The following is a 12969-nucleotide window of genomic DNA, read 5'->3' on the forward strand; positions in this document are numbered from 1 at the left end:
TCACTGCCCTCTTGTGGACTTTGTGACCACCTTAGTGCCCTCATGCTGGCTTTAGGAGGCAGGTATCTGGACTTAATGACTGACCAGGGAGGAGGCTTTCACACTGATGAGGGAGATATCCAAAACTTGTCCAGAAAGCTCGTTTTCATAGGAGATTTTGGTGAATGAGTGCACCCGTTTCATCAGCTTTTGGAATGATCCTTTCAAGGTTGAGTTAAATGGAGTATCATATATTAGGTAATAGTAACATCTCCATTAGTTATGGCATTTAGAAATGGCAGGTGTGGTATGAAGCACTAAACAAACGTTAAGCAAGCACTATTTCTCTTCACGTCTGTCACCGTTTTGAGAGGTTCGGGCAGAGCTTTTTTTTTAACACTTCCTGGTAGCCTGAAACTGTTAGGACCACAAAATCTACAGAATGCTGATACTACTATTTATATTTAGGGTCTTCCTGTGCAAACGCGAGACACCTTTAAGAAACTGTGCCATGCAAACGTCTGCCTGGCTTCACTGTGAGTACTACCAGAACAGCATCAGCGCTGGTACTCCCTATGCTCGGATAATATGAATTTTCTAGGAGTTCCTGGGACCAATTGCAGAAGAGGGCAGGGATCCTTCTTAGTCTAGCATATCCCAGAACATCCTCGTCCTGAACATTTGCAACATATTTTAGCCTCATGGAATGCAGGATAAACTAAAAACGCTCTACCCAATATGTTTTTTTTTATTAATTATTTTTCCAGATGCAAATAAATGAGAACCGTTGTCAATCATAACCATACTGCACGTTCGGCCTTAAAAAGCTCTCATCTCTGAACCTATGGGATCACTTTATACTCTGTACTGGTACTTCTGGAGCTCAATCAAGGTATTGTCTACAAGCACCCCAGGCCCATGTGTGACATGCGTCATTTTGACCACCATCAGCCTCAGTGCATTGTCTAACCAAAATGCAATCAATTATCTAGCTCAAAGAAGAGATTAAAGCCTGATGTGGGTGCTATATACATTCATTTCAAAACTACACAGACTTGGATCCCATTTCCAACAAAGAAATTTTTTCTAAAATGTGGCTGTCATCTGACCTCCTCTACATGCCACTTTAGGCAATCCCAGCAAAGCTTCATGTTCTAGCTAACTCAAGAAAAAGTATGTTTACATTCATGTTCTTCCATCTCATATTTTTGCAAGTTATTCTTGGATGAGACATCATTTTCCTTTTATAACCCAACTAAATAATTATGTTACCCCCATTACCTTAACTTCTTCATTCTAACCAAACATCCACTCGACCTGAATATTTCATTTGATGCTGAATACAATGTAAGTGCTAATGGGTTGTTCCTAGTCTCCCATATTATTTCTGAGAGATTCTGGTCCCCTGCAATGTTATAAATCCAGATACCTACCAATTGTTCCTCCTTAAGTAACGCACACTGACACAGGTAGATTCGTGCAATACCTAACGTATAAATGTCCCATCATATCTAATGTAAGCCAACTGTAACCGCATTGGCGTTATAACAAGACCAGTATTGCTTTCACTGTCTCTGTACTGTATATGTAAAAATGTTCTAATAAAATCTTTTGAAATAAAAAAAAAATGTGTCAAATAAATACAATTGACCATAGCCTTCTATCTATCGGGATTATGGTTCATGAATTTGGAATTCTTCCGCCCCAGTGCAGACCCATGGCACCTAATCCCAAAAGGGCCTCTATTTTCAATAAATAAAATAAAGGCATTGACACTGGTTAGATGTGCTGGTTATACTTTTATGCATGTTTTATATCATACTTAACTGAAAGCAACATTGCTCTGTCCCTGTTCGATGCTACTCTTTTGTCATCTTGCTTTGATCAAACTAACATCCATTAAAAAAAATGTAAACGAAAAAGTTAGGCGTTCAAATGATTTCTAACACTTAAACCGAGCTAATATTCTTACTCCCAAGTTATCTACGAGGCGTGCCTTTTGGTCTCCTCTCATAATGGCAACTTCTCCGTATAGTCTGAAGACGTGAACGTTTCGTAAAAGGTATGCTAGTGACCTACCTTCAGACAATAATATAGTCTGGAACAGCAAGCCCCCCCAAGTTCATTCTGGGAGGAACAAATAATGCCAATATGATGGGAATGAAACAATCGGGGGTGAGGAGGATTGGAGGGGGGGGGTCTGTTTCTTTTAACATTTAACAGCAGCTCCTCAGTTTCCCTCCTTCTGCTGAAGTGCTGCGGGCACTTCATGCCAGATTTCCCTGCACTTATAGGAGCCCCTAGATCTCCCACACACTGGCTACAAAAGTCCATACTACGGAATATAGCGGTGACGCCTTAGAGTACTGTCTCATTCCAAACTGGATACTAAAAACAATGCTTCACAAAGTCGAGTCGGGAGAAGTTTTCTTTGAATGTCCAAGGAGGCGGCGGCGGAGGGCTTCTGCCACACCTGATGGAAGAGAACATTACAAAGTGCTTGGAATCGGACCCCTGACCCCACAGGCTCACCTCCGACCCCGTGCCCACAGGTGGCAGGGACGGCGCAGAGATTGATGGGGAACGGTGCAGTGCACGGGCTGTGGAGGGGGGGGGCTGCTGCTGCCGGGCCTGGCGGGAGGATCCCAGCCGAGCGGCCCTCCGTGGGGCTCTGTTGCATATATAGACGCGGTACAGCTCATGAACAGAAATGACACCGGCACTATTTCCATATGCTTTTTCTTGCCCCGACACCGGCTCGGCTTCTGGTGCAGCTCAAGAGCAAATACTAAACTCGCATCTTCACCTCTTCCGGGGAGGAGGGCCATCTTGCCACACTTGGTCTCCCTCAGTTTTCCTGCCAGGTCCAACTTTGTTCCTTTCATTCCCTTTTAAATGTCTTCCTCTTTTTTTTTATCTTACTTCTCCCAGGCGTGGTATATTTTTTAGGCTGTGTGGTTATCTTGGAGCCTTTCTTTTGGTCCACTCATTTCAACCCGTGGCCCAGTATTTACGGAGTTATCCCGCTATCTTCGGGCCTTTCTTTTGCTCCTCTCTCTCCCCCGTCTTTTCCCTGCCCTTTCTTTGTCGCGGCCCCCTTGTTGCTCTCCCGGTCTCCAGGAATGCGGTTGTTCGTTTACGCACCCTAGCTCATCCTAAAACCATCCTTTCCACTTTCACACAGAAGCCTGTGGCTTCGCGCTCTTCCCCTGCTCCGTCTTCACTTTGCTGCTCAGCAGAAGCCTCTCTCCCTCGCGCCTGCGAGCTCCCCTCCCTGCCTTTGCTCACACGTTTCCCTCATGCACTTCCTGTTCACCCCAGGATAAAGTGCGAGAGAGATCTGGCAACAGGATACCCGAGCTGCAGGAAATCCACTTATAGACTGAGCTGGGAGCCGACGCAGGCCTGTGTGCCAGGGCCCTGCTGTTCCACAGCAATCCGTTCATACCAGGGAACAGCGGCCATGCTGTCCCACTGCAGGCCTGGCTCACCAGAAGACAGGGCCCCCTTACAGCAGCCCCTGCCTAGCCAAGGACAGGACCCCTCGAAACCCCCTTCTATCGTGGTTAAGGACTCTCCTCCCCTACAGCGGCCACTACACGGCCGCCCTTACATTGCAACTTTTTCTTACCAAGAGAGTGCCAAGTCCCAAGTTTGTAGGCCCTTAATAATAATAATAATAATCCACATTTGTAAAGCGCAAACCATCACCCGTTAGGGTCTCTAGGCGCTGGGGGCCGTCGGGAAGATTAAACAAGCTATTGCCCAGAGTCACATGGTGCTGGGCCCCGGGGATCGAACAGTGATCCCCAGTTTCCGGAGTCAGTCACCCTGGCCACTGCGCCACACCTCTCCTTAATCCCGGAAGACAGATACAGCTCTTTACAGCACCTTGAAGGGGCACACTTCCTACAGCACCCACTTGGCTATAAAGGGGTGGCTGTAGGAGAGCGACCCCATGCTCGGTTACGGAGCGTAGGCCTCGGCCTTTATTTTCAATCATGAAGGTGGAACTCAGCCATCTAGCAGAACAGGAGGACAGAATGCTGCTCTTACTCAGCAGCCCTTTTCGCACCGGCAGTTACAGCCCTGCTCTATGACCGTAGACCCGTATTTATTTATAAAGTTTTATATAGCGCAAACTTGATCCCGAAGGATATCAGAGCGCTTTAAAATTTGAGTCAATTAAATAATTCCCACCCTATTCCCCTATAAACCCACATCCCACTATGGAACTAAAAATGCAAAATTAGAACAAAAAAATTGTAATAACTACTAAAAAATTTACACAGATAATAAAAACAAAATCAAATCTTATACCAAAAATACCTCTTCCCAGTGCGTAGGCCCTTCGACCCTACAGCAATCCATCGGAGTCAGAGGATGGAGCCCAGCTCTTCTACCGAACCACTTCATACCAGAACATTGGGCAAGGCCCAGGTCTTATACCATCATGCAGTTCCTCATACCAAAGTGAAGGGCCCTATTAGAATACTGAATCGTGTCAGTGGTTAGACCACAGCTACCCTACTTCAGTCCTTCTTACCAGTGCATAGAAGCTAGCATTTATACTGCTGCCCTCTTCACACTGTACAATATGGCCCTACTATCATGCTGTAGCTCCTCCAAAGTACAACCTTCAAATCACAAGATGCACTTCGAGCTTTGAGTAGTGGCCCGGGTGGTGGGGAAGGCATCTGTTTACGTTCACAGACCCACAACACAAAATTACCCTGGCACAGCAACCGCCTCGGCAAAGGATCCCCCGACCATGCACAACCACGGTCGGGATTTCTAACCATGTACATTTTTCACTCCAGTTCTGAAATCAAGATGGTATCAGGCAGGCACATGCATAGGACAGCGTGGCTAGGCTCCAACTGGGCAACGTATGGCGATTTTCCCACAGCACTAATGAGCCTCTCCTAAAGGCCCTCCTACTGGGTACCAGGAAGTCTAGAAGTTGATGGGTTTGCGGCTAGTTTTCATAACCAAGCATTCCCCTCCATAAGAGATGCCATGGCCCAGTCCTGTGTTTTGAATACAATGCTCAGAGCCCCTGTGCTGCTGCTCTTCACTCCCCAAATTCAGCAGAAGACTACCATTTCTGTTCGGTGGAAGGGCAGATTTACAGAAAAAAAGTTTTTTCTCCTTGGCATTTTATTTCAAATATTCCCCAAATAAGCAGCATAGTGCTTTACTCTAGAAAATCCTGCAACCAAATGATTCTGAAAGGCTTTGAACATACACTTGTTATTTCCTGTCGCTCACTATAGAATTCCTTAAGCTCCTTCAGGAGAGTCGGTGCAGAGTGGCTCTACAATAGTTCTCATCCATGAACCCAGTGGTCACTTCTCTAATCCAGATTTTTTTCCCACCGCGAAGGTCCTAGATCTCTGCTGCTAAGGATACTCCAGTGGACTGAGTAGGTTTCCTCCTGTACTGTGATTCAAATATTGACTGCTGTCACATATGATCATTTATTGCTCGTCGGAATAACGATTTGATGGTAAACTTTGTACACCTTGCTCAGAAATGTAAATACTCTGCTGATCGCATGGCATTGTACAGGTTTCCCTACAGATGCATCAACTGAATACTTTCTCCATCGAGCACTGAGATCTTCTGGAAGATATGAAACTCAATTTTGTGACATGTGGGAGTCAATCAGCAAGACTTACGTGTCTTACATTTTTCACGCTTTAAACATTTTAGGTATTGTGCTTGAACTTTTGTCACCTGTGCGTTAGCTTTATGGATTTAAGCTTTTTAAGTGAGTTGCGTGCACCAGGTATTTCAAGCAATCACTTAAAATGAAAATATATTAGTCCACTTTTTATTTTAAGACCAAGAATTGTAAAGACACCTGAAATTTTTTTATTGTCATGGTCTACACGTCCCAGGGGTTTCATTATCTTTTTCTAGCACTTACAAGTGCTTATTGTTCTTTTAGATATTCTCACTTCAATTAGGGGCGAGGGGATGCATCATGACAGAGGTCGGAGAGAAGTTCCTGCTGGTAGGAGAATGGACACCAGGAAAACTCAGGCTGTTTGTGATTTATATAGGGTTGCTCAAGACAGGTCATCTGCAATAGCCCACTGAATTGTCTCTTGCAATTCCAAAGGTCATTTCCTGCACAGCCTTCGCTCCCAGAAGCGCACGCAAACAAGCCATGACCCTTTGGTTTCCAACCATAATGTGTACCCTTGATCAGTGTACTCCCCAAGATAGCCATCTACTCACATCACAACCCTCTCCAAAAATTACTGCTTGGATACCAGTTCTATGGCTGACCTCAGTCAATCTATATTCCAGGACACATGCCTTCTCCAGCATAGCTGTAGCCATGGCCAGCTCAAAGTTTATAAGCTCGATAACCTTCCCATACGTTTGAACGGTTTTTATGCAAAGGTAATGTTTTAATACAAGTCTTTTGTAGAAATAAGGTCTGTGCTCCTAAGCGAAGCTCTCATTCTTCAATCATGGTCCACCCTTCAATCCCCTCAGCTTCAGGCCCCTGGATATACCACACCAGTAAAGGGCAGCTATTTGATGAGGAGAGTCTCTGGAAGGTAGCAGGGGCACATGTGTCTTTGGTCTCACTTTTACTGTAGGCTCTGTAGTTTCCAGTACTATTTGGTAATGGCAGTATTCCAATACCCAAATACAAAATGTACAAGATTAGAGAGGTTGCATAATCTAAAACCCTGCTTCTGCTGGGCAATCATTCAGTGGTAACAGAGAAAGCAAATGTTCATCCTAAAAAGTGACCCATGGCAATGGAAGTGATTTCTCATGTTAGATTCTACGCTAGCATTAAAGGATCCATATCTGATTCTTCCTTCAGAGTGGTCAATAGCTCAGCCAACACGGTTCCCTGAAAGCATGTATCAAGAATTAATATGCCCTAAATGGAGAAGCCAATAGGTCATCTTTACCACGCACCATTTTCCATGCACCAGTATGGCTAATGGCAGAAGCGATAAAGCTAGAGATGCAAAGATAGGATACCTTCTCAGACATGCCAACGTTGGTAGACATGTTAAAGGACAGCTCATGAATGAACAAGGATCTTTCCCAGAATCCAAAGCTGGCTGTGACATATTAGGCATACCCAGTTTACAGCCAACAATTAATACAAACAACTCTCAAAAGAGCCTCCTCAGACTAATCATCCTCGCTCTGCTTAGCATTCTTGGAAAATATCCAAGAATCCTCAACGCCGACTCTACATAACAGCATTGAGATGAAGTGTCTTTTTAACTTGATAGTGTTTCAAATAATTGGGTCTGGAACAAAGAGGAAAAAAGCCAAAATGCTCTTAGCACATTCATAACAAACTTTAGTTTTAACGTCTTGAAAATATTGCTGACTTGACAATATTTTGCTTGCCAGACCAGGCTGAAAATGAAACTGGTGACGGACAAGACTGTCGGACCAAAAACAAACTGGTGGACTAAGTTGGCAAACCGAAAGTGTGTGGATGAGGAGGAAACCCACATGGAATGGGTCAAGGTAGGAGAGATGAGATAGAAACACAAGACGCAGAGAAAGGGGATAAAGCGCAGAGGTGGTATTGAGGTGAAATTAGGGGAAGACACAGTAACATGGAGAGAAAAGAGGAAGAGTAAAACATGGAATGGAAGGTGAAAGAAAGCCAATTATGGAGTTAGAATTCGGACGAATGAATGGAGAGGATGAGATTACGGGTAAAAATGAACATATTAAAAACATGCAGAAATGTGGACAGATAAAGGACAGAAAGCTCCGGGAGACCTTGCCAAAGAGGGCTAACTTTTGTGAGGAAGTCAATGACATGCTATTACATGACTCTCCCATAGTAATACCCAGTAATACAAAGTACAATAATAAAACATGTAGTAGGTGCTCCCCTTTCCAGACTCCAAGAAATAGTGCCGAAAAAGAAACTCACCCTCCTTAGACATGCCGACCTCAAAACATTTCTGCAGTCGGCAGTACTGACACCGGTTCCGCGTCACCTTGTTGATCTGACAGTTCTTGTCCCTGTGGCAAGTGTACACCATGTTCTTTTGTATGCTTCTTCTGAAGAAACCCTGGAGTTTGTGGCAGGGAAGAGAGAGGGCGAATGAGAATGGGGTTTACATGTCTCTGGAGTTGTGACATTCCGGGACCAACCAAGTAGGAGGAATGCCCAGTGTGAAAGTGCGACAGATCTAATGAGAGGCCATGCAATTAGACTAGCACCAAAGAACGTGAAAGAAAGCTCCTCGCTTACCTTGCAGCCTTCACACGAGCTTACTCCGTAGTGATAGCCAGACGACTTGTCGTTACACACGAAGCAGGGCTTGTAAACCCTGGGTGGAGGTGGAGGCGACGGCGAACTCGGGACCATCTCCTCTGAACTCGTGCTCTGGGTTTCCACCGCTGTGAAGCAAAAGAGACGCTCGATTTAGCAAGGCTTGGCATTGCCCCCTTTTCTGACAGAGTAATTCACATGCCCTGACACAGGGTACTTCAAGTCCATGAGGCATTCCCACCCAAGCCTATGACACACTTCTGGATCAGATACGCAGAGCATAAGACATGGGGTGCGATTGGACAATAAACTGGTTTACACCGTTTATCCATTTTGAAAATGTCACATTGAGGTCCTGAATGAACAGATGAGTCAACTCTGAACATTCAGCCAAGCTGTGCTGGAGCATGATGGGCCTCGCCCAAGCGCTCATCACAAGAAGCGCCTGCAGCGACCTCACCAAAGGCACCGCTTGTAATAACGTCTCGAAGAACACAGAAGTCTACAAAGAAGGTACAACAGGCCCAACATGTAGGTCCGTCTGGTTCTCATGGGTTTATCAATTTCCTGGGGCTGAGGGGAGTGCGGAGACCAACCATGTTGAATGCAATCTTCCCTCTTCCATGTCCCTGGTCCCTGGATTCTATTGGTTGCAGCATTAACCAAGATTCCATTAGTATTTTTAATTGTAGATGTGGTCAAGCAGTCACTGCTTATTTAGAGGTGGTGTGAGAATTGATAGGAGATACCATTTAACAGAGAACTACCTTTAATAAAGATTAATATCTGGTGTGTATTGAACACAAAAAATATTACACCTCAATGAAAACCAGACGAGCCAAGCACAATCCGCTTCTGATATACAGCCTAAAACGCTTCGACACACAAAAATTAATATAGTTTAGACCTGGATTTTAAATGCTGCAATAATATCCTCTGGCATTTCTTTTAGGATCCTCATGAGAGATTAGTTCTTCAGGCAGTTTGCTACTAAACAGACACTGAATGAAGGGACACATAGCATATTCAGATGCAAGCCCACTCTCGCACAACAGTCGGATAGAGTTTAAGATAACTCAGCATGTTCACCTACAGCGCAGGAATTTTGAGAATAAACGTTCAGCAAAAGCAGCTTAACGTGAACTGGAAAAAGACTGAGGCCCTAATTAAAAGTCCATCCATGGCTTATAGTTGTGAACTGCCGGATATATTTTAGGTGCCAATAATTCCAAAGTGGTTAGTTGTAGTGTAGCCGGCTTGTTTGAATGCTCTTGTTTGTGACTGCTTAGGTTTGTGGTAGCATGCCCTCTTTACTTGCCCGCTGTCTTGTAACAGGCGTGTTGAAGTTTGTTTTCCTATACCGAGGTGGTTTTTGGGTCTTAGGAACCCAGGAGGCCAAGAAGAGCCCTAGCAGAAAGCTAAAATGAATGTTCGCTCAAGAACGGACAGGCAGTGCCCAAGACACGAGTCGGAACCATCCAGTAACATAGGAACACACGTTTCAATGGCAAGAAAAGTCTCTGTAGATCCACCAACTGCGCTCGACCTTGATCCAGAGCCTCAACAGACTGGGTTTGTTATGAGGTTCAGAAGTCTTAAGACATCCTTACAGTTGACCAAGGGCATCTCAGTCTTTGGGTAGAAAATGGCGAGCCGACAACCTGAGCAGAGCTAAGAGTCCGCCTCTAAGAGCCTATGCATGAGCCGAGCCCTGGAAATGTTTTGCAAGTAAACCTTGCAAAAAATATTATCTAAAACGATATAAGGGAACTTCTCAAAAAAGTATATTTATTTAGCATGGAGAAGCGTTTTACCTTGGTACATTAGATTATATCGCTGCATTGAGAATGGTTTAATAAATTTGATAGTTTTTAAACATGAAATTGGAAACATTTCAGCCCATTCCTCTCCTTCCCCGACAACAATGGCATTAGTAAATTTAGAGACTAGTCAGTCATCATGTATCCCCTAAAATCCGAAAAAACATTATTACAAATGGATCAATTATGTAGTCTATTGAATAAAGAACAGTGTTTTTTTAACAGTGTACATCCTGAACTTGCTTATCTGAAGGTGCTCTCATATGTGGTGATAAAGAAATAAGCTCGGTGAAATAAAAGATTTGCCTTGGATCACTTAATTTTCGAACATGGCAGCCGAAATTGATCACTGGTTTTGCGCAGTTCAGCTCCTAGATGTTCAACTTTTTCTGTCTCTGTTCAACTTTTTCTGTCTCCAGTTTTATATTGTGAAGGATTTAGAGCCCCTCGGGCTAAATGTATATGATCACTGGTGCAGAGTAAACTCGCGAGCCACAGTCAGAACTCCAAATCAGCTCACTGCACTTTGTCAGATTTCTTCTAAACAACTACTCCTTCATCAGGGCTTGTTCTTTTCTCTGGAGGAGTCCTTAGTCTCAAAGGGTCGAGCGTGCAGGTGGTTCTAGCCTGGTCACTTGCTACTCTAAGAGTATGGTTCTAGTCCTTCATGCAGCTCTTACAGTAGACAAAAAGGCCAATCCTTTCACACAAAACATCTCCTAGCTTGTCCATAGTTGAAAGTGTTGCAAGCCATACGCAACTACAAACAAATCCCCGAAACACCAGCACAGGCAAGACCAAGTTCTGTCTAGCTCTTCAAAGTATGGGGGCAAGTGGGTCAATATTTCCTCAGTTCTCTTGGGAGGTGGGCATGGTCCGAACTTTAATCAGAAGAAAACTTTTATCACATCACCTCAAAACAAACTATGTGGGGGATAGTGACATTTAAGACACCCCTGGGACACTCATTTATTTTTTTAATTGTTTATAGATAGAGAACTGAACTAACTATACTGATATTTATTAATGGATATTTAAAATCTGGACATGGCAGGCAAGTGACCTTAAGGCATCAGACTTCCTGAACCATATACAAATATTGACTCGGTGGGTTAAGTCAGTGATGCACAGTAAGAGCCTTGCATATGACTGAGTTTTGACCAGCGAATTAGTAAGCTCTGATAAAAAAAGATTCTGGTACACCCAAAGCTCTAATAACTGTAAAATAGAACTTTAAATGCTTAAGGAGAAGACAAATATATAATTTAAGAGTCTGAAGAAGTCATAAAAAAATTAGAATTAAAGACTAATATTGCTGCACACTTAGGACATCTCAGCAGTATCAAACATCTAGCGAATACTTTATATGAGAAATGTCAAAATATAGTAAAAAATCTTTTTGGAGGCAAGGCATTCTCAAAAATTGGAGTCCAGTTATGGAATCAACGTTCACAGTCTGAAAGACAAATCAATTTTCTGACCAGATTTTGAAAAAACAAAAGGAGTTTCAAAAACTTTTTATGCAGGGATGTCTTAACCAACTTGCTCCGTTTGTATGCTGGATGCCTGATGGCACCACTAAAGCGATCAGTTTCCCACAGTGAAGTAGTACTCATCCAAACAAACAAACGTACTCTGAGAAATTGTGTGTTCTGGATGCTTAGACCAGTTATGGGTAGGTAGCACAAACAGAGAATCCAGAGTGGAAGGTAGCTGCCACCCTGGCCAGAATGCATCAGAGAAGAATACTCAACATTGCAAAACAAATTTGTACATTAAGTGATCATCTGCCTCTGCTTAAGTAGTAACATTCAAAACACTTCAATTTAATTAGACTACGAATTTTATGTCAAATCTAAATTATTTGGTAAAAAGACCATCACACTTGTATTATAAGAATCGAATGCTGGCCTGTCATCTAACAAAACTCCAGCACCCAAGAATTTGTATTTAAGAGCACGGACGAAATTAGCAAAATGCCAAGGAGATGATTTTCCAACATCAATCACTAAGGAAAATGGGCCAACATTGGCCAAAGTACTTACAATTATTTGAACACCATTCTAATCCACTGTGCCTTCGGTGGGCATTGATCACCTTTTTGCTGAGTTAGCCATTGATGGATCCAGCAGGCGAATCACTGCTATGGCATTACTCGAAAAAGTCAGTGAAGAAAAATGTTACCAAGGAATCATTCTATCATATTGAAACTTTGTGTTTCAGATCAGTCAGGCTTTAGTCATGTTGTATTACCAGATCCACGCTGCTAGAGGCAAGGGAACAGATTTCACGGTGATGGACCATATAGTGGTATCATTTCTGGCAATATTGGACACGCCCCTTGTATTTAACATGGTGGATTATGAGATTATTCGTTTTCATTGGCTAAGGTGGATTTTCAGTGTGACTAATGGCTTGCTTATGTTCTACCGGCTGGACAAGTAAAATGTAATAGGTAAAACAGGAAGAGCACTTACTAATGCAGTAACCTTTATTATTTAACACTCTGATGAATAGATTTATCAAAAATAGGCAAAAGATTTTGCAAGTTCAGGGAATGTTCAACAGGATTCTGGAATTTTGCAAAAATAATGGTCACTGAAAGCTGGATGGATTTAAAGATGATCTTGCTGGCATCCAGCGCTGAACAAATTGCATCGCTCGACCCTCAAGTAACATAAGCAAAGCTAAATAAAAACTTCCTACAACTGAGCATAGGCAATGTTCAATCAGATTAATCTTCAAAGAGTACCTTAAATGTCTTGATATTTACTATGATCAAAGGTTAACTCTGGAAGACCAAGCCAACCGTTTTGGTTTTCACATAAGGATTTGTGTCTAGTTAAGATCAGGTCATAAGCTACAATATTCATGCCAAAATAGTTAAAG

The 12969-nt window shown here is 43.2% G+C and overlaps 1 protein-coding gene across 2 annotated transcripts in view; it reads right to left on the minus strand.

Annotated features, from left to right (window-relative positions):
- Positions 1-12969, minus strand: part of RARG (retinoic acid receptor gamma) — a 369787-nt gene that overhangs the window by 40828 nt on the left and 315990 nt on the right. For both annotated transcript variants that reach the window (XM_078687532.1, XM_078687541.1), the window contains 2 exons: positions 8240-8388; positions 7916-8057 (listed from right to left, as the gene is read on the minus strand). In XM_078687532.1, the coding sequence (XP_078543658.1) occupies positions 7916-8057; positions 8240-8388 (291 nt within the window). The remainder of the gene's footprint in view (positions 1-7915; positions 8058-8239; positions 8389-12969) is intronic.

The sequence above is a fragment of the Lissotriton helveticus genome, chromosome 1_1 (genome assembly GCF_964261635.1).
Source record: "Lissotriton helveticus chromosome 1_1, aLisHel1.1, whole genome shotgun sequence".
Classification (NCBI taxonomy): domain Eukaryota; kingdom Metazoa; phylum Chordata; class Amphibia; order Caudata; family Salamandridae; genus Lissotriton; species Lissotriton helveticus.